We start from the raw sequence: 19,727 nt of genomic DNA on the forward strand, positions 1-19,727 counted from the left end.
TCGCCAAAAGAATGAGTGAGAGCAATCTTTTGGCGGCGGAAATTTAGTGGCGGAATATAAGCTGCTGAAATTCTACAGTGTGCATTGTGCAGCGGAAGCTGAATCCCTTTGGAAATCCGTAGTGTGAACTTCGCCTTATAGTGCTTATGGAACAGTAACACTTTGCAGATGTCAATTCAGACTTGTGCGTTTTTGTTGGGATGGCCATTATAGTAGTCATCAAAAATTAAAATAGACATCCATGTGTATGGATGTCTGTGTTGACCTCATGCAGATAACTTACTAGTTCATTTACTCTAATGTTATGAACCACATGTAGGTATCACTGTGGTCAAACTTCTGAGCTTGCTGTTGGAAATCATTCTTTACTAAGGCTGGGTTCACGTAACGATTTGAGTGTCTGCAGCACAGATACAATTTCGGAACCTCAAATCGGCTGAAATCGTATCTGTGCATGGACATGTACAGACTCATTAACTTTAATGGGGCTGTGGACACTATCGTAGCCAGCTAGTGACTATGTTCTGGTCATTTTGTCAGCACGTCAGATTTTTGACGGACTGAAAATCGTTGTCTGTCAGTGTAAAAAATCTGACCTGCTGAGAAAATGACCAGATCGTAGTGACTACGATGGGGTCAGCAGCCCCGTAAAAATTAATGGGTCCGTACATGTCCGTGCACAGATACGATTTCAGCCAATTTGAGGTTCCAAAATCATATGTGCTGCAGACACTCAAATCTTTATGTGAACCCAGCCTAAAAGTTGACATCTCCAACCACATGCCTGCTTTAGTAGATATTTGTATTCCCTAAATGAAATGACAATATTTGAACTTTTTTTTCATATTAAAGAAAATCTGTCATCAGTGTCACCTACACTAACCTGTCGATACAGACTGGTAGTGCAGGTGACTCTGATGATAGCCATACTTACCTGCGCTTGTTCTGTGCTGTGGTTCTCCAGCTATCCTGTTCTGTATCTTCCACTCCGGGCCCGACTTGGAGCATGGGCGGAGCCCAGCAGAGAACAGCAGCGGTGATGTCACTAAGCTCCGCCCATGCCCCAAGTTGGGCCCAGAGCAGAAGATACCGAAGAGGATAGCCAGGGAACCACAGCATGGAACAGAACCAGGTAAGTATCATTGTCATCAGTGTCACCTGAACTACCTCTCTGTATGGACAGGTTAGTGCAGGTAACACTGATGACAGATTTCCTTTTAATCAGCATTGTGCTGTTTATCTGCTATACCTCTTGGAAATATATGTAGAAACAATCTGGGTGTTATCATTCATCCTGACACGGATGTGTCCCAACACTGATTGGACTATGTCAATGTGTAGAGAAACGTCCCTGTGACTTATTGTGGTAATGCCCGGTTATCAATTCATACATATGATTCCAAGAGGAATAACAGAGAAACCACATAACGAAACATTTTATCAAGATATTCCAGTATTATTTCAAAGGGAATAGAAGTGTTGTAAGGAGAACTATTGGAACCCTTCCTAACAATGATCACAGGTATGTCCGCGCCCACCATCTTGAATGAGGAAACAAATGGACATGCTGAGGACTGTGCATTCCCATTTCCATCAGTTCCATGGCGTTGAATAGGGCATCTGCATGCATGCCAAACAATGGCTTAGTTGAAGCTGTGGGAACAGGACCCCTGTTCTTGAGATTGGTGGAACTCCCAGCAATCATTACCTATCCTGTGATTTGTGGAGCTGTCCATAACAGCTAAGCGGAGGGACTGGGAAAACTCTCAATACAGGGAGCTCTTTGTACATAAGGAGAAGACCCCACCTCTCGGACACTTCATCTGTTAGATTAAACATTGTTTTTTTTTTAGTCCTGCAAACTTCATAATTGATGCCTCCGGTATGGTCAGACTTCACAATGTCTGTATGAGGCTGTCAGCAATTGTTTAATTGTTCAAAACTGCTGATCGACCCCCTTTTAATAATTTCTTGTTCAGATTATCACGTTGCATATTTTCTGTACGTTGGTTTATCGCGTTGGTTTACCCCTAAAGTCTTTGAGTATTATATCATCTCCGTTTCCACGTAATGTCTTTTCATTAGATTCCAGTGTTTTCCCTTCGCTCCCTCTTTACTGTAGCAGCCTTATAATTATTGGCCAAGTCAGGCATGAGTCAGATGAGAAGTATGTCAGTGTTTCCTCTGGAGCTGTCAGAATTCCTCTACCAAAATAAGCATTTCCACCAGCCCCCACTTTCGTACTTATTAATTTGATTGTTTAAAATAAATTTTAGGGGCCTTTGTTCCTGTTGTAAAATCTAGAAGAAAATAGTGTATACATCTGTAAAGGTTCAAATGGTATTTAATAAAATCACTAAAAGTTCTTGATTTGTCCTCTTCTGTTAAATATTAAAAGAATTGTCCAGAGACTGCAAAAGGGTTCTACCCAGAAACAGCGCCACTCTTGTCCATGGGTTTTGTCTGGTATTTCAACTCAACTTCTTTAGTTTCAATGCAGATGAGCTTCAAAAGTCTGTAGACAAGAATGGCGCTGCAACCCATTTTCTGCATTCAGTAATTGACAACCAGTATGGCCGCCAGTTCTGCATCTTGTGGTGTTTGCAAATTTTCTATTCAGAATCTGGGCAACAATTTTGTTTTGTGAGGGTTCTTTGGTGGACCCATGTCGATAAGATTGGAGGTCTGGTAGACTGGTGCTAAATTAAGAAGCCTCTTACACAGCTCAGTTTTTGTGTGAGCCATATGAACAGTCACCGCATTGTTCATGCATCGTTGTGAGCAGCATATCACCTTTTTATACAGCAAGAAAAAGCCGTATACAGAATAGGGAGATATGTTGACCAGTGGGATTCCTGCTGATCCCAAGAACAGGAGAATAATGGTCTCCAGAATGGGCATTACACGTCCAGCACTTTATTCATTCTTCATGGGGCCATAAAACATTTCCAAGTTGAGCATTCTCTGGTTCCGCTGGGGTCCCAGTGGTTGGACTCCCACGGATCAGCTTCTTGTCCCCTATCCCAGGGCTTCACAAATTTTGAGACTCTAGGAGCTAGCAAAAAAAAATTGTCCCCTCATCTTCCTCCTGTGTGGTCATTAATATCCCCTCACTTGAATTTGTGCATTATACAGCCATGTGCTTGAGCCCTTAAAATGTATTTATGGAGGACACCAATCTGCTGTCAAACAAGCAAAATAATACTAGGAAACTGGTGAAGAAGGGAGAAAAAAAAATAAAAATAAAATAAAGAATATAAAAAAAAAATATATATATATATATATATATATATATATATATATAATATAAAATAGAATGTTTGCCAGAGCCATTAGAGTGAGTTCACACACACACGGCAAATTTGTTGCAGACATTTCTGTGACTGAAAAAAATAGAACAGAAGCAGAAATGTCTGTAATGAATCTGCGGTGTGTGAATTTACCCAGAAACACCACGTAAGCATTTAGAAGCATGACTGGCAGATTTTCTGAAAGTTGTTTACTGTGCGTCTTTGCATTCAGTGTCAAATTCCCCTAAGCTAGACTCCTTTAGGAGCGTATATACCTCCTTCATAAAAATCCCACCAAAAACCACACTGGTACAGAGCCCGGAACCGTTGGGTTTCTCGAGAATCGCCCCTTTTTAATCTTCTCTAACCGCAACGTGTAAAGCCATTCCAGCTTTTTTGTTTTTGTTATTCCCTGCAGAAAAGCTTAGGAATGTTTATTTTCTTCACAGAGGTTAGATCAGTATTTTCCAACCAGGGTGGCTCCAGCTTTTGCAAAACTACAACTCTCAGCATGCTGGGTGTTGTAGTTTTGCAACAGCTGGAGGCACCCTGGTTGGGAAACACTGGATTGGGCTAAATTCACATTGCCATTGGACTCCACTATACAGAGTTCTGTCGGCAATTCCTTCCAAATGGTGGAGAAAAATTGTGCATGCACATTTTTTATTTTATTTTTTTTCTTCGCTCAACTACTGTATGCCTGATGGACCCCATTCAAGTGTATCCGTTGTGCTCTGACTCGTTTCAGCGTCCCCTCTTAAAAGGGAAAAAACTTTAAAACATGGGTATAGAATCCAAATCCTCAATAGCATGTGTGAAACCAAACAAGCAAAACACAAGATTTAACAGGAATTAAAGGGGTATTCCGGGCAAAAACATCTTATCCTCTATCGAAAGGATAGGGGATAAGATGTCTGATCGCGGGGGGCCCACCGCTGGGACCCCCCGCGATCTCCCTGCAGCAGCCCGCATTCTATGCGTAGCTGCGTCTGCAGTTTTGGAAACCACCGGGCTTCCAAGACGGGGACGTGACGTGACGTGACGTGACGCCACGCCCCATCCATTCATTTCTATGGGAGGGGGCGTAACGGCCGCAATGCCCCCTCCCATAGACATGAATGGAGGGGGAGTGGTGTGACGTCACGTCCCCGTCTCCGAAGCCCGGCGGTTTCTGAAACTGCAGACGCAGCTACGTATAGAATGCGGGCTGCTGCAGGGAGATCGCGGGGGGTCCCAGCGGTGGGCCCTCCGCGATCAGACATCTTATCCCCTATCCTTTCGATAGGGGATAAGATGTTTTTGCCCAGAATACCCCTTTAAGCAACAAAATAGAACTAAAAAAATTATATGGACTTAGACTATCTAATACAGGAGTTGAAAAACACCTTGTGTAGAACTGTAAAACAATGGGAAAAGAAAAGAAAATAGTTTAACCCCTTAACAACACAGGACGTAAATATACGTCCTGGTGAGCTGGTACTTAAAGCACCAGGATGTACATTTACGTCCTGTACATAACCACGAGCATTGGAGCGATGCTCGGGTCATGTGCGCTAGGTCCCGGCTGCTGATAGGATCTGCCAGGGATCTGCCAGTAATGACCGACATCCGAGATCGCGCGGATGTCCGCCATTAACCCGTCAGATGCCGTGATCAATACAGATCACTGCATCTGCAGCGCTGCGGTCACTAAAATGGATGATCGGATCATCCAGAACGGCAGACGGAGGTCCCTTCACCTGCCTCCGCTGCCTTCCACGGGTCTTCTGCTCTGAGATCGAGCAGACCAGAGCAGATGATGACCGATAACACTGATCAGTGCTATGTCCTATGCATAGCACTGAACAGTATTAGCAATCGAATGATTGCTATAAATAGTCCCCTATGGGGACTAATAAAGTGTTAAAAAAAAAATAATAAAAAAAAGTAACAATTTTTTTTTAAAAAGTGAAAAAAATTTGAAAAACCTCTCCCCTAATAAAAACGTAAATTGTCCCATTTTCCCTATTTCAGCCCCAAAAAGTGAAGAAAAAAGAAATAAAATTAATATACATATTTGATATCGCCCCGTGCGTAAATATCCGAACTATTAAAATATAATGTTAATGATACCGTATCCTGAACGTTGTTAACGTAAAAAAAAGTCCAGAATTGCTGCTTTTTTTTAATTTATTTTTTATTATAACATTTTATATAATATTGATTGATATGTATTAAAAGAAATACATGAAAATGTATTAAAAGTTTTACATAAGCAAATATGGTATCAATAAAAAGTACAGATCACGGCGCAAAAAAAGGAGCCCTCATACCGCCGCTTATACGGAAAAATGAAAAAGTTATAGGTCTTCAAAATAGGGGGATTTCAAATTACTAATTTGGTTAAAATTTTGCTGGTTACCGGAGGAAGGTATGTACATCTTTATTTTTTTTACTGCCGACAGTATGGGCAACAATTTTTATATTCCGGAGTTCTCCTTTAAGGGGTTAAGCACTCCCCACCACGTTAAGCTGTGCCTTTGCCAAAATCACTCTCTTTTGGTAGCTTCTACACATCCTCTTGGCTGTCGGTTATTCTGTGAGGCAAACTCACACTTTCTCAGGAGAGATTTTGGAAGTACTCCGAGTCATTTCTGCTTTTTGTTGGGAACACGCCCATTTTTTGGTTACCCATTTTCTTGTAATAATAAAACACTGTTTTCAAAAGTGTAGGTTGTGCGGTGTAAAATTTGGGTGCAAAATTAGTCGCACGGATGGTGCGACAAAAATGTAGGCGCATAAACTAGGAAAAAAAAGTTGTTTGTACTTTAGTAAATCAGGGCCAGTGTGTAAACTTGTGCGCAGTGTTGTTGCACGGAGCTTTCCATGTGCAGAACATAAGAGTTATAAATAAAGAATTTAGGAGGAGGAGGTGGTGGTAGAGGGACTTCCTTATGCACTACTATAGTTTTCAGCCACAAGCACGTGGGAGCTGGGGGGAGTGTTGGTCTGGTCTGTGGGAATGCGAGCTCTGCAAAGCCTGTAAACAGCAGATGAGTCACAGCATTGCTATGTCACATAGTGAGGAGGGCCTCCCTCAGTGTGGCTTCCTTCTGTGTAAGCCAGTGGGTGTACTCCTGCAATGTCTTTACAGGGAACAGGGCCTCCTCCAGCATATTTACACTTTAGGCGCCGCACTAGGTCACCATCGCTGTACCAGGTGAGAATGCAGAGTCCTGTACGGCTGGATTCCCGTCCCTCACGCTGGATTCTTTTTTTCATTTCTTTTGGCTTTTGAATGCATTGGGAGGGCGCTGGTATTACAGCCACAGGCCTGATGCTCACATGTATGTTGTGCAGTGAGAAAATGTTTTGCTTTGCCACATGGAGTAAGCTGTGTTTAACCCTTTCACCCTCCAGCTGTTGCAGACCTACTATTCTCATCAGGACCTGACATGATAGGCGTGCCACAGGTTGTGTGTGTGTGTGTGGATGGGGGGGGGGGATATTTTAAAGGAGAACTCCAGCCAAAACTAATGTATCCCAAAAGGATAAATGGCTAATCCCAGGTGGGGTCCCAGCTGGATCTCTGCAACAGGACCCCAGCTGTCAGTGAGGAGGTATCGGTAGATTGCACGCACTCCATTCATTTGTATAGGAGCGCCGGAGATGTCCAATTGCTGTACTTGGGTCTCTTTGGCGCTCCCATAGAAATGAATAGAGCACGTGCTCTCCTCACTGGGAGCAAGGTCCTGTTCTGGAGATTGCGAGGGCCCCACTGGTAGGATCAGCTACTTATCCCCTATACCCTCTCCTTTAAAGGATTTCTGTAGTAGTGAAATATAACTAATCTCCTATCCTAATGATAGGGAATAAGTTATAGATTGCTGAAAGGCGGTGTGCTGACCCCCACTGAGCGGCGGCCGACACGCCCCCTCCATGTATCCTATAGTGGGGGTCGTGTGGGGGTCAGAACGGCCGCTTCCAGCAAACTGCCGGGGCCCGTTCAGAAGATCGTGGGGGGTCCCAGCTGTCGGAATCCCCCCTCACATCTATAACTTATCCCCTATCCTTTGGATAGGGTATAAGTTATATTTTACTGCACTACTCCTTTAAGCGCTGTACGGATGTGCTGAGAGCTATCGTTTTGCAACAGCTGGGGGCACACTATTTGAAAAACGTATAACTAGATCACATTTTAAAAACATGGGTTACTAAGCTTATGACTTGGCATGGTGTAAATTTATGGACTTAAAGCTTTGGTTTGTTTTTAAGTTGGTAGGATGGAAACACGTTGTACATTTGACAAGTATAAGGCGATGGCAGATCTTACTTTTTGAATGGATTTTGTTTGTTTACTATAGTAAATTAGAGTGATTGATATATTCACACTGTTGCTGGCAGAAGCGGGCACACATTGGCATGAGCACAGGTCCTCCTATCCTTGTACATAACACAGGGGATGATAAGCAGCGGCTTCTGTTTGAAGCTCGGTTCACAGGTGGCTTTGTGGTGTATTTGAGTGCAGACAGATCACAAGGCGCCGAATTGGAAAAACAGTCATTAGAGCTGAGGTTCACCACTACTGTTGTAGCCGACCGGCATCCTGGCAAATATCTTAGAGATCGGTTGAAGAAGACATGATAATCTGGTTGTTAATGAAAGCGAGCACTGTTTGTTGTGATCTCACTTGTGGCACTTTTCCTTTCATTACGAACGATCCCCAGGCAGCCAACTGCGAGCGTCCTATGTAGTTAGTAATGACTTTCTTCATCTTATTTTTCTTATTTATTTTTTTTTTTTCTTTCTAAGTCTAGAGTTTCTTTTATGAATTTCTGATGCCTAGCATTGCAAAGCGAAGTAAACAAGCTGTATTCTTCGCTTGGAGAGCCATCCTTTTTTTTTATTTCACTGCTTTAACTTGTAGAGGGAAGGAAAACTTATGGCTGTTCTACAAGAGTTAGGGAGGTGTTAACCATTTGTACCAAGAAATTAGGAAGCCTAGGCCGTTAATTTATTTTTACCTCTTCCAGTTTTTGAGCCGTCTCAATGTCGTCCTGACCCTCTGCGATCTAATTCCACATCATAAGCATACAGGACGCGTCCTTTCATCTTTCGAGTGGCTCTCTTCCCAACACACCCTCCTTCATGCCATCAATGAGATTGTTTGCTCTTTTTCTTCTGCCTTCTTTGTTGGACTTGCCCTCAAGTCATCTGCACACTTGGACCCCCCCCCCCTTATTCGTCGTCTTCTTTTGTCTCCATGGTTACAGTCTCCAAGTTGGCTGGTTTTTGATGGTTTCCATGACAACCATCCTTGGGAAATCTGTAGTGTCTCAGCTACATTTTCTTTTCATCAATGATTTAAATGCCGGGGTTTGTAATAAGCTGTGTGTGATTTTTGTTGTATTGGGGGGGGGCAAGAATCCAGTTCCGGTGCCGTTTGTTTGATTGCAAGGAGGGAGGTTCCCAACCTCTGATACTGCAACTCCGTGCTCTTACCGAATGGCAACTGCGCCAAGCTGCTGCTGGTTATGATCTTAGAAATTGCTTACTGGTCAGATTCACTGGATCTCTGTCATTTACTGCTTTAGGCTGACTTTACTGCCATTTGCCAAAACTTAGTTTTAGGTGATTTCGTTTTATTGTGTATCTCAATGGTAAGTTGATTTGCAAGGATGTATTTATTTATTTATTTCTTGCTCTATTGAATGCTGTATATATGGAAATGATGTAACGATTGAAGAACATAATGGTAATTGTAACTATTTTTTTGTTTTTGTTTTAGTTGCTTTTTCTGCACCGTTCTGTCCTGGTGATTGTTTACAGGTTATGACGACTAATCTCAAACCAAACAAGGCATTAAAGGTAAAAAACTCAGAATTTTCTTATTTTCCTACTGTAAAATGAAAACATTAAACTATCGGCACCGCCTGGGTTCAGCCCAACACTTGAGGACACAACACCGTGTTGAAAGGAGCCATCTTGGAAAGCCACACCACTGTGTGTTTTATTTGTAGGCCGGGTTCAAATATATATATTTTACACATTGTTTTTTTGTCATTAATCTGAAGAAAACGACTGCGTTTTGTTTTAAAGGAAATACTCTCCTAAAGGAAAATTCAACGCTTATTTTTCTGCTCTGTGAACCAGGGTTTTAGGGAATGCAGACAAGGCTATCCTCCTACTGACTACCAAGGGTATTTATGTTATGGAATCACTTGATAGTAAGCTTGTCATAAATCCCCCCGTTACCCGCTGTAATCTGGGTGGAAACCTGCTAGTAAGTGTTCAGTTTACCTGCATGGCCTCCACGGGAAAGATTAAGCATTACTTAGTGCCCATACATTTTAATCGGTCTTCCAGAGTGAGAGATCATTTTTGTAACCTTTCTCCACTCTGGCAAGGCAAGGGATGGGACCTGGGACCACCTTCTATTCTTTTAGAATTCACTAAATGGGTGTATGAAAATGGGGATTTCCAAACTGGACAACTCCAGGATCTCCATGTAGACATCTGTATTTAAAGCAATGTTATTCTTAGAATTTGGCTGTTACTTCTTAGATAACTTATCATTTCTGCATTAAGGGAAATTCCACAGTTATTTATTATTAATAATTTGTTTATTTATTTGCTGTATTAAAAAAAAATTCACCTTAGCATCTAAGGTTGGGGCTGTAAAGTTAAAGTTTATTTACTTTTCATATTTTGTCTCTCTTGATATAAAAGTAGCTTAAGTTGTAAATTTCCTTTATGCTTACATACACAACCTATGCTGTGAACGTCTCCTGAACTTTGTCTTTTACGTTTTGCTTTTGGAGTAATCCATGTTGTTAATCATTATGGACCTGCTGTCTTACTGCATATTTTTTGGTCTGATTCATTAATATCTTTAGTATTAAAGTGAAATTCTGGTTAATCTGTAAATTAATATTTCACTTCATGATATTTGCTGAGGGTTTGTTTCCTGGTACTTTCTCCATTTCCAAGGGATTGTTCTGCTCTTTTATTTTTTATCTTTGTCCATGTGCCACTTCTGGTTATCACTGACACATAAATGGTCAATATCAATTCAAACAACTTCCCTCCATGTGCTACCCTGTGTGAGTGGTAACAGTTTTGTAAATCGCTTTGTTTGCCCAACATTACTTTTAACCCAGGAAAACTGCTCTAAATCTTAGCCACTAGGTGTCTCCCTTCCCTCAATCTGCTGTCCACTGCCAGTTGGTCGGGGAAATCTGTCTCTATTAGCATACACCATGATGAATTAAAGGAAATGAGGGCATGGCTGCTCTGTTCTGAAGAAAGAGTAAGAATGTGTGTCTGCATCTGTGATTGTCCAGAAGCTTCACTCTCACCCGCCATCCTGACCTTATAACGTTCACTGTGGCTCTGACAATACAACAGGAGAGAGTGTCTGAATAATCCCTTTTATTGTTTGACCTTAATTAATATATTATGCAATAAATGTGTCCAGATCAATATGCTAACATATAACATTTCTTCCAGGTAAAGAAGGAGGCGGGAGAGAACGCCCCAGTATTAAGTGATGATGAGCTTGTGTCAATGTCTGTGCGGGAGCTAAACCAGCACCTCCGAGGTCTCTCAAAAGAGGATATCATCCGCCTAAAGCAGCGTAGGCGTACATTAAAGAACCGCGGCTACGCTGCCAGCTGCCGAGTAAAGCGCGTCACCCAAAAAGAGGAGCTAGAGAGACAGCGTGTGGAGTTGCAGCAAGAAGTGGATAAGTTGGCGCGAGAAAACTCCAGTATGAAGCTTGAGTTGGATGCTCTACGGTCCAAGTACGAAGCCCTCCAAACCTTTGCCCGCACAGTTGCCAGGGGCCCCATCACCCCGACCAAGGTTGCCACCACCAGTGTCATCACCATTGTGAAGTCTACCGATTTATCATCGACCTCCATACCATTCTCTGCAGCATCCTAGTATCTAGAAGAGGGAAAAAAGTGGAGAGAGAACTAGCTGCCTGTTCTAAGTGGGACATTATGGGATTCACTTAATATTGTTTCTCAGATCCTTTCCTGCCTATTGAGATGTTAGGCATTGCCTTTTATTCCATAGCCCACCCCAACATGACGCATAGAGGTTACACACAGGTTCAGGACACTATGGCCTTGTTGTAATTGTACCAGGGAATATGTCTTGTTGAGTTGGATGAGGTAAATCTTTTATTTTATTTATCGGTAGGATTTTATGTTAAGTTATGGATCTTCTTGGACCCTTCAAAAACGTCACTTTAGAAAAGTGATAGCGGCTTAACCTGTTGTTTATTTATTCAAAAATGTTTTCTATTTGAAAAATAAGACATTCGCTTTGCTTTTTTTGGGTAACCAGAAATCAAAGCTGGATAAGAATATGTAATAATTTATATGTCACCGACGTCCTGTCCTTGTGAGGATTGTGGTCAGCACCTGTGAAGTTATTTGGTTGAGAGGGGTTTGTTGCATGTTGTTCTCTGAAGGGATATTTTTTTTTTACATGGCCTTTGTAATGAAACTCAGGATTTCCTTATATATTTCAGTATACTGAGGTGGCATCCTCGGCTATGATGACATAAGTCTAGAGGGCAAGTTTTCTACTTAGTTGTTTTTTTTTTTTTCTTCTTCTTTTTTTCTTTTTTTTTTTTTTTGGAAGGAGCTGAATCCTGTTCAGTCAGATGAGTTATCCTTACAGTAGAGCGTCGATCTGCCTGATCACACCAATACATTTTTTGGATTTACTTTTGGCAGATTGATTCACTGCTTTCCTGTAAATCCCAGACATTCTACTGGCAATGTCTGAGCTTCCCCAAATTGATTGTTGTTGATGGCTTTAAGGAACACATCAACTTAAACTGACCATACACCTATGATTATCATTTGGCTATGTCTCCCGTTTCCCCGCATACATGTGCCTGCTGGGCTGTGTAAATTGGATAGTGGATTGGTCCCACTGGAATTGGAGGGTTCAGCCAACACATTTGGAATGTATGGCCAGCTTAATAGACTGTTATGCCTAATAAATGGCCTGAGGAGACTGAACAGATCCCAAATAAAGAAATCATGCCCACTGAGGAAATTCAGCAAGGAATTTGCTTTCTGAATTTGATCAGTGGATCCATGCTGTCCATAATTGGCTCTTAATGTTCTGGGAATCTGACACATACAAAAGCACCTTCCAATGACAGAAGGCTCCTCTCTAGCGATTCCACTAGAATATTGAACATGTTCAGTCTTCTGCTGGAATCCAATTCCTTGTCCGAAAGTTCCACGACAGAACTTCTGATGTGTTAACAGAGCATCAGAATTCCATTAAATTCAATGGGAGGCTGCTGCTTGCAGAAGTTCCTTGCGGACATTCTGCACAGAAATTCTATAGTGTAAACTAGTACTTCAGAGTTCTCAATGCTCCAGGTCCTCTACCAGGCATAACACAGTGGGGGATATTTATCAAAGGATTTAGACTCGTTTTTCCTGTCTAAACTTGTCGCACAGAAAGTCGCAGTCTAAATATGTGCGACTTTTCTGCGACTTTTGCTTTAGAGGATTTTTAGAACATGATTCATTCTAGTCTATTTTAGTGCATTCTAGTCTATTTTAGATGGAAAAATGCATTGGTGCTTAATTTATCAAAAGCGACTTTTGAGCGACAAGTCACATCGGCTGAAAGTACGCCGAAATGTCAGACCATGTTGGAGCAGGTTTAAATACAGTCTAAAGCATAGATCCCGAAGTCTGTGCACAGAATTTATCAAGAGCTGTGCGCCTTTTGATAAATTAGGCGCACAATAGACCAGCCAAACACTCTGTAGTTTGGTCTATATTGATGCAGGACAGACAGCTTTGATAAATATCCCCCAGTGTACCTATTTTCCTGCAGTACTCCTTTAATAGTGTCACAATGATGATGTGATGGTTGAACGTTACAGCCGGTAATGGCGTTGTGCTTAGAAGGTGTTCGAATTATTGTAGGGGCTGCATACAGAGGGAGATGTATCGATGGCTTCAGTAAGTGTTATCAGTATGATAAGCAGATGTTATACCTTTTTGAAAGACCTTTGTATTGTGTTGTGGGTCGTTTTTGGTAGGTTATTAATTTTTATTTTACACTTTATACATGTATCGTATGTTTAGGAGTGCTACCATAATCCTTTGTGTTTATCCTGAAAGTATTGGACAAAGTTACTGACAAATCTTCTTGAGCATTTTGTTGCTGAGGCTATCACGAAATAAAGTTTATAGTGTTTTGTTTGCACTTAGTAGGTGTTTTGTAGGAAACTTCTTTTTTAACGTACCTGGTGTGAATTGACCACTGCTGCATCGGCAGGGATGGGACTGGATGGTATTATTATAAAGTGAATTAGTCACACATTGGTAATAGATTAGACAAAACATGTATATGGAATGTAATGCACAGTACCTTTTGGGGGTTTTCTTTAAAAAAGAACTTTAGGACAGGGACTGGTGGTTGGCAAGTTTTTGGAAATGGTAACCATATGCCAAGGATAGGATTACAGTACAGCTGTAAATCAGATCATCAAAGGGGTGGGGGGGACGTCCTCATTTAGTGATGTTTTAAAAATTCCAAAAATAGCTGATAAAATGTAGCCAATCTGGAAGTGTTGTCATAGTGATGTTCTTGTGAGGATGTAAGGGCTCGCTGTCTGTGACCAAAAAGGATTTTCTCAATGGGTGAGTGTTAATGGAAATGCATTTGTATACGAGCTGACTGGAGGACAGGTTTGGAGATCGGTGGTTTTGTGCATAAGATTATTTAGGTGCATTTTATGTTGTTTTGTTTTTTTGTAATCTATACTTGAGAACTCGCACATGCAACATGTTCCTGTTCACTTTGCTGCTCCTCTACCATTCAATTGACTTCTGTGAAGGTGTTGCATTTTATTTTTGCAGATGCATAGGCCAAAAATGTGGTGTTTTTTTTTTTCCACTTTCCAACATTTTGCAGTTACATTGACTGAAGTCATTTCAGAAGCACTAAACTCATAGCTGCTATTTTTACTTTTTGTGCGAATAATGGAAAACTGCAGTCACATATGTTAAATCGGCTTATCACATAGTATATTCCTGCATTCACTATTACAGTATGGTGTCTACACTGCATTAGCCAGTGGCTGTTATCTGAATGACACGTTATTTCCCACAAGCTGTGTCCTTCTGACTAGATGTGTCATTTGGAAGGTGCACAGTGTCGTGTGAAAAGTAATCTCCACCCATGTTGGGAGGATTTCTAAGATAACACAGGCGAATGATGACATACTGTAATATGCGGAAGCTTCGTATTCAATGAAGCCTTTTTGGGGAGACCACCAAAAATTGCATTTAAAAACAAACTAAAAAAACAGTCTTCTTAAAGAAGATGGTGAGAATGCATAATAGAGGTTAAAACTCAAAAAATGGTCTGGATAAGGAGGTGGTCTTCTGAAGAGGTTTCCATTCTAAAGTCTCGTATATGTAATATTGTATGATAGCTGGACATCGCTAGCTATTCATCGTTATTGGAGTGTCGTACACAATCACATCAAGTGATTTTTTTTATTTTATTGGCTGCCACATATCGTAGTTGTTAAAGTATGGGAACCTTACCGTGCAATTTAGGAATGTAGTCAAACCCATTAAAGGAGTTATCAAGGATGAGAAAAACAGAGCTATTTTATTTCAGAAACGGCACCACCCACTGCTGTTTTTTTAATCCTGGATACCCACTTTTAAAGGGGTTATATCCCAAGATTTAAAGTTATTGCTTGTCCACAGGATAGGGGATAAATATGTGATTCAGGAGAGGTGGTCTGACCTCTGTGACCCCAACTAAAGATGAAAGTGAGTTACTCTAGTGGGGGCTGAGCATGCAGCACAGGCACCACCACAGGGACCCTTGTCCTTGTGATTGGCTAGTCAGATTTTAGTCTTTTTAAATCTGTTTAAGTCTTGGGATATAGGGTGTGTGTGTGTGTGTGTGTGTGTGTGTGTGTGTGTGTGTGTGTGTGTGTATATATATATATATATATATATATATATATATATATATATATATATATATATATATATATATACACATATATACATACACACACACACACACACACACATATACATTGTGTGTAAAACTTGTTGTTGCCTTTTTTTTTATTTAAAAATATATTTTTTTCCAGGCAGTACAAGAACACTGTCAGTTTTTGAAGGTGTCCGAATCCATATCCATTTTACCTATGCAGGCAATTTCCCTGGTTCATAAAACAAGGCTTGTAGTTCCCGAATCGGACAATGGGTTTTCAAAGACAGCCAAGTTATGTTTTCTTTGTAACAAGGGGAAAAAGAAATTCTACCTTCACCTGTCTGACAAGTCCTTTGCGTAGCCGAGCCTGTGCGCTCTTAGTGGGTAGAGTATATGACCACACGTGGTCCTCACATAGGTTTAATAGTGATATATTACAGAAAGAAACATAGATACAGCAGCCGTCTGCTGCACAGAGGAGGTTTTTTCTTTTATTTTTATTATATGTTTCGAGATCTATCTATTTATTTTGACGTGTGCCAAATTGTTTTTTGGCTACGAAGTTGCTAGCCCGAAAAAAAAGTGACTCCTCTCCTCCTGCCCTATAGGAGGCGGATAAGCTAAATGAGTAAAAGGGAGAACAGGGACCTGGGCGTCATTATGCTGTTGATACCATGAAAATGGTAAGTAATCCATATTGGATATCCATAAGGAACATATGGAAATATTTAAAGAGATTTAAAAAAAGAAAAAAAAAAGTTTTATCATAAAGAGATTTTTTTTCTTAATGGGGGAAAAAAATCTATTTTTTTTTTTTCATGTTTAATAATGCAGTTCTTTATTGGAAGACAATGCAAATATATGGGTTACTGTGAAAATAATTTAGGGGAAGAGGAAAAAAAAAAAAATAATCCTCCCTTTGAATCCCTATCGGCCAGCCAGAATTGACGTCAAGATGATAAATTATCAGAAAAACAATAAATTATCAACCCTTTGCTTCCTGCAATAGCTTAAAAGTGAACATTGGTATTAAGCTCTTGTGGTGTACAAGGGGTTAATGTTCCTCTGAATTTTCTTTTTTATTTCTTTCTTTCTGCACAGCCATCTTTCACCTATGGATTCATGTTTATGTAATTCTGTTATACAGATTTTATTTTTGTTTTTTGTTGTGTGTTCGTAATAGAATTCTTCCCATGTCCCTCCAAACACTCCTATTGTCCAGGAAATTTCTCTATTGTAGTGTTTCCCAACCGCTGTGCCTCCAATTGTTGCAAAATTACAACTCCCAGCATGCCCTGACAGCAGTTAGCTGTTCGGGCATGATGGGAGTTGTAGTTTTGCAACAGCAGAAGGCACCCTGGTTGGGAAATGCGGGTCTATTGAGATGGAATCAAGTTATCCTATTTTCTCCATGAACTTATTGCAGAGTTTGGACTGCTCCATTCCGCTCCCCTCTCAAGTTCATATTTTATATCTAAACTATTAATGCCGTCATATAACTTGCTATAAAACAGAACCTGCATCCATGTGAACATGCAGCTCCTGCCTTTGGCCTGCTAGTTCAGTTTCTAGAAAGGGGGTTTCCAGGCAGGATTCGAAAAATAATATATAGCTGCTTTTCTTGTGTGTGGAATTGCAACTCTAAAGGAGCTCTGATCCAAGACAGCGCTGTTTGTGGAAGAAAGCAGCCATGGTTTTCATTAAAGAGGAACTCCGGTACTAGACATCTTATTCCCTATCGACAGGATACGGGAAAAGTGTCTGGTCCCCCATGATCTCCTGCCCAGTAGTCCACATGCATGAAACCATCTCCACAATCTCTCCCAGATTACTGTCGACCACAACCCGAAACTGAGGTCAACACAGTGGAAAGGGGATCTGATATCTAGTACCGGACTTTCCCTTTCAGCCACCGCAAAAGATGGATGGCAATTGTTTGACTAAAATATGTGGACGTTTGGGTCGAGTACCTCAAATATTTATCTATTGTAAATACCAGCTGAACAAAAAATAAAATTGGTTGACTGCAAATCTTTTATACTAGTTCTGAATTAGAGCGTGCAATGGCATCTACAATGGCCAGCACCAATCCTTGGTTCTTAGGACCCAGGGGCTGCTTGGCAGTGTCATGTGACCACTGCTGAATGGTTGGAAATGCTCACAGAAGGGAGGAGTCTAAATAACAAGCTATTGTTTAACCCCCTGATGTGCATTTTGTGGGGTCATTGAGTGAGCACCCTTCAGCTTTGATGGATCATCCTACTGATGCCGGGAATCCTTTGGGAACGAATTGCACTCGCAGTATTAACCTACATCCATGGTTGCCTTACTATAAATGTACTTTACTCACCTGTTTTAAATTTTAGTAGATGAATGAATATAGAGATGCTGACTGTTAGGGGTGTGTTAAAAAAAAAGAAAAAAAATGTCCAACATCCCTCCCGAAATCCATAACAACCATACATGTCGAATCTGTTACTCTCTGTATTTGAGGACTCTGTGCTATCTCATGTAGTCAGTATATGCTGCTGTCAAGACAGAGGCCCACGCTTTCCTTCACAGTCTACTGTTAATCTTGTTAATGCTGGTCTAGGGGGTAACATGCTGCTTCTTCTTCCAGATTAAAGTTCTTTACCACATATGAAGCCTTCAGATGTCGTCACGTAATAATACATGTTCTATGGTATTGTGGCCTCTATAGGTGGTTGCAGTGTATTCTTTCCATGCACACTGTGTCAGTATTGTACCAGTTAAGTAGCTGTGTTGTTTCCTTCTAGTATGTGTATTTCAATGAAAGATTGTCAAAACTGAAAAAATTGTATCCTGTTTTCTTAAGTCAGAAAGTCACTGAACAGCTGGTACTCTGTATAATGTCATGGATTCATAAACCAACCCCTCCAACTATTAAATGGTGCATTTGCCTTAATCTCCGAGCATCTATTTAAGCCAACATAACCCAATCGCTGTATCAGTGTTAGTAGCTGTTATCAATCAAAGCTAAGATGCCGCTGTTAAGTGTTTTTTTTAAAAAAATTTTATTAACTGGGGGTTTTATCTGGTTGCGTCAACAGAGGCGCCTCTATATGGCATCGCGTCTCCATAATCGAAAACCGCCACTATGTGTATCGCACCTGTCCATGCCGCGTGTCTGTGATTTCGGTAACATGCTCACATGTCATGACCAGAGAACTCGATGTGTAGAAAACTATAATTGGAATTTATGTTTTTTTTTTTTTTTTTTTTTTTTTTATAGACAAAAAAAATTCCCTGAACAAATGTTAAATAATAAAATAAAAAGTATGTACTTTTTTGAAGTGAACAGTGATTGTATGGTGGAAGAGCATTTACAATGTTATATTGCACATATTTGTAAGAGTGAAAGCACCCGTCTTATTGCTTCCCTCACCCTTCACGAGAATATTAGCGGGAAAAAAAGTTATCCTCCATTTTAATATCCAGAGCTGTAATATTCTGGAACCTCAGCTGGATGTAAGCATAGTTTCACAGTCCATTAGGCTATGTTCACATCTGCATTGATGCTACAGGACCTGAGCGGACAGAAAATGCTGCAAACCGTGATCTTTTGTCTGGTCAGATCCTGCTAAATAAACAGAAACCAGATGGACCCCATTAAAGTCAATGGGATCCATCAGTGATCGTTGCGCAACGGACTATCCGGCTCCGAACTGAGCCTCCAACGCAGATAAGAATGAGGCCTTGTTCTGCCCATACCTCTTTTTTTTTTTTTTTTTTTTTTTAATGCTGTTTTTAAAATGTGATTTTATTTCCTCTATTTATCTTCATATCATTTTTTTTTCTTACTTTTCTGAGTCTTTAGGTTAAAAACATAACCACAAGGGCAGTCAAATTTCTTTCCTGTCATTAAGAATAGAGATAATTTGTAGAGTTCATCGCCTCCTGATTCGTCTCTGTGGTTTTATTCAGTAGGCCTAATTTCAATATTTATTTTTTTTTTATTTTTTTTCCTGTGCTGCTTTTTTTTATACATATTATAAATATAAAAAAATAAAAAATAAATTATTGGGATATATCCAAGTAATTGTGGATTTATGTTTGTATGTCAAGACCGTAATCCTGTGTACTGTATGTGTGCACCAATTTCTCCTTATCTGACAGCCACAAAGTAATTTATTGCTGTATATAATACTGCTGTGACTGGTTTTGTACCTTTCCAATAAAGAGTTCTCATTGAAAAATCTGTGAATCTATGTGGATTGTGTTAAAAAAAATTTTTTTTATATAGGTTTGTTTGAAACCACAGCGGCCATTTATGGATTTAAGGGGTTGTCCAATGAAAACTGTTATCTGACCACTTGTACCCCCCACAATCTCCTCAATTAGACCTTGGCCCTCAGTGAGGAGCATGTGCAGTAGACGGCATGTGCTCTATTCATTTCTATAGGAGCGCCGGAGATGCCCAATTGCTGT

At 40.5% G+C, this 19,727-nt stretch overlaps 1 protein-coding gene across 9 annotated transcripts in view; it reads left to right on the plus strand.

Moving 5' to 3' along the window:
• The window catches only part of MAFK (MAF bZIP transcription factor K), a 48,682-nt gene that overhangs the window by 18,419 nt on the left and 10,536 nt on the right, over positions 1 to 19,727 (plus strand). For 3 of the 9 annotated variants that reach the window (XR_008846915.1, XR_008846919.1, XR_008846916.1), the window contains exons 2-3: positions 9,058 to 9,137; positions 10,779 to 11,446. Coding sequence is in view for 1 of the 9 variants with exons in the window: in XM_056534062.1 (XP_056390037.1) it covers positions 9,102 to 9,137; positions 10,779 to 11,213 (471 nt within the window). In the remaining 8 variants the exon portion in view is untranslated. Of the gene's footprint in view, positions 1 to 9,057; positions 9,138 to 10,778; positions 15,258 to 15,886; positions 19,472 to 19,727 lie in introns of those variants that run through there. The other 6 variants (XR_008846913.1, XR_008846914.1, XR_008846917.1 and 3 more) reach the window with 5 other exon arrangements.

This window comes from Hyla sarda, chromosome 8 (assembly GCF_029499605.1).
Source record: "Hyla sarda isolate aHylSar1 chromosome 8, aHylSar1.hap1, whole genome shotgun sequence".
NCBI lineage: Eukaryota > Metazoa > Chordata > Amphibia > Anura > Hylidae > Hyla > Hyla sarda.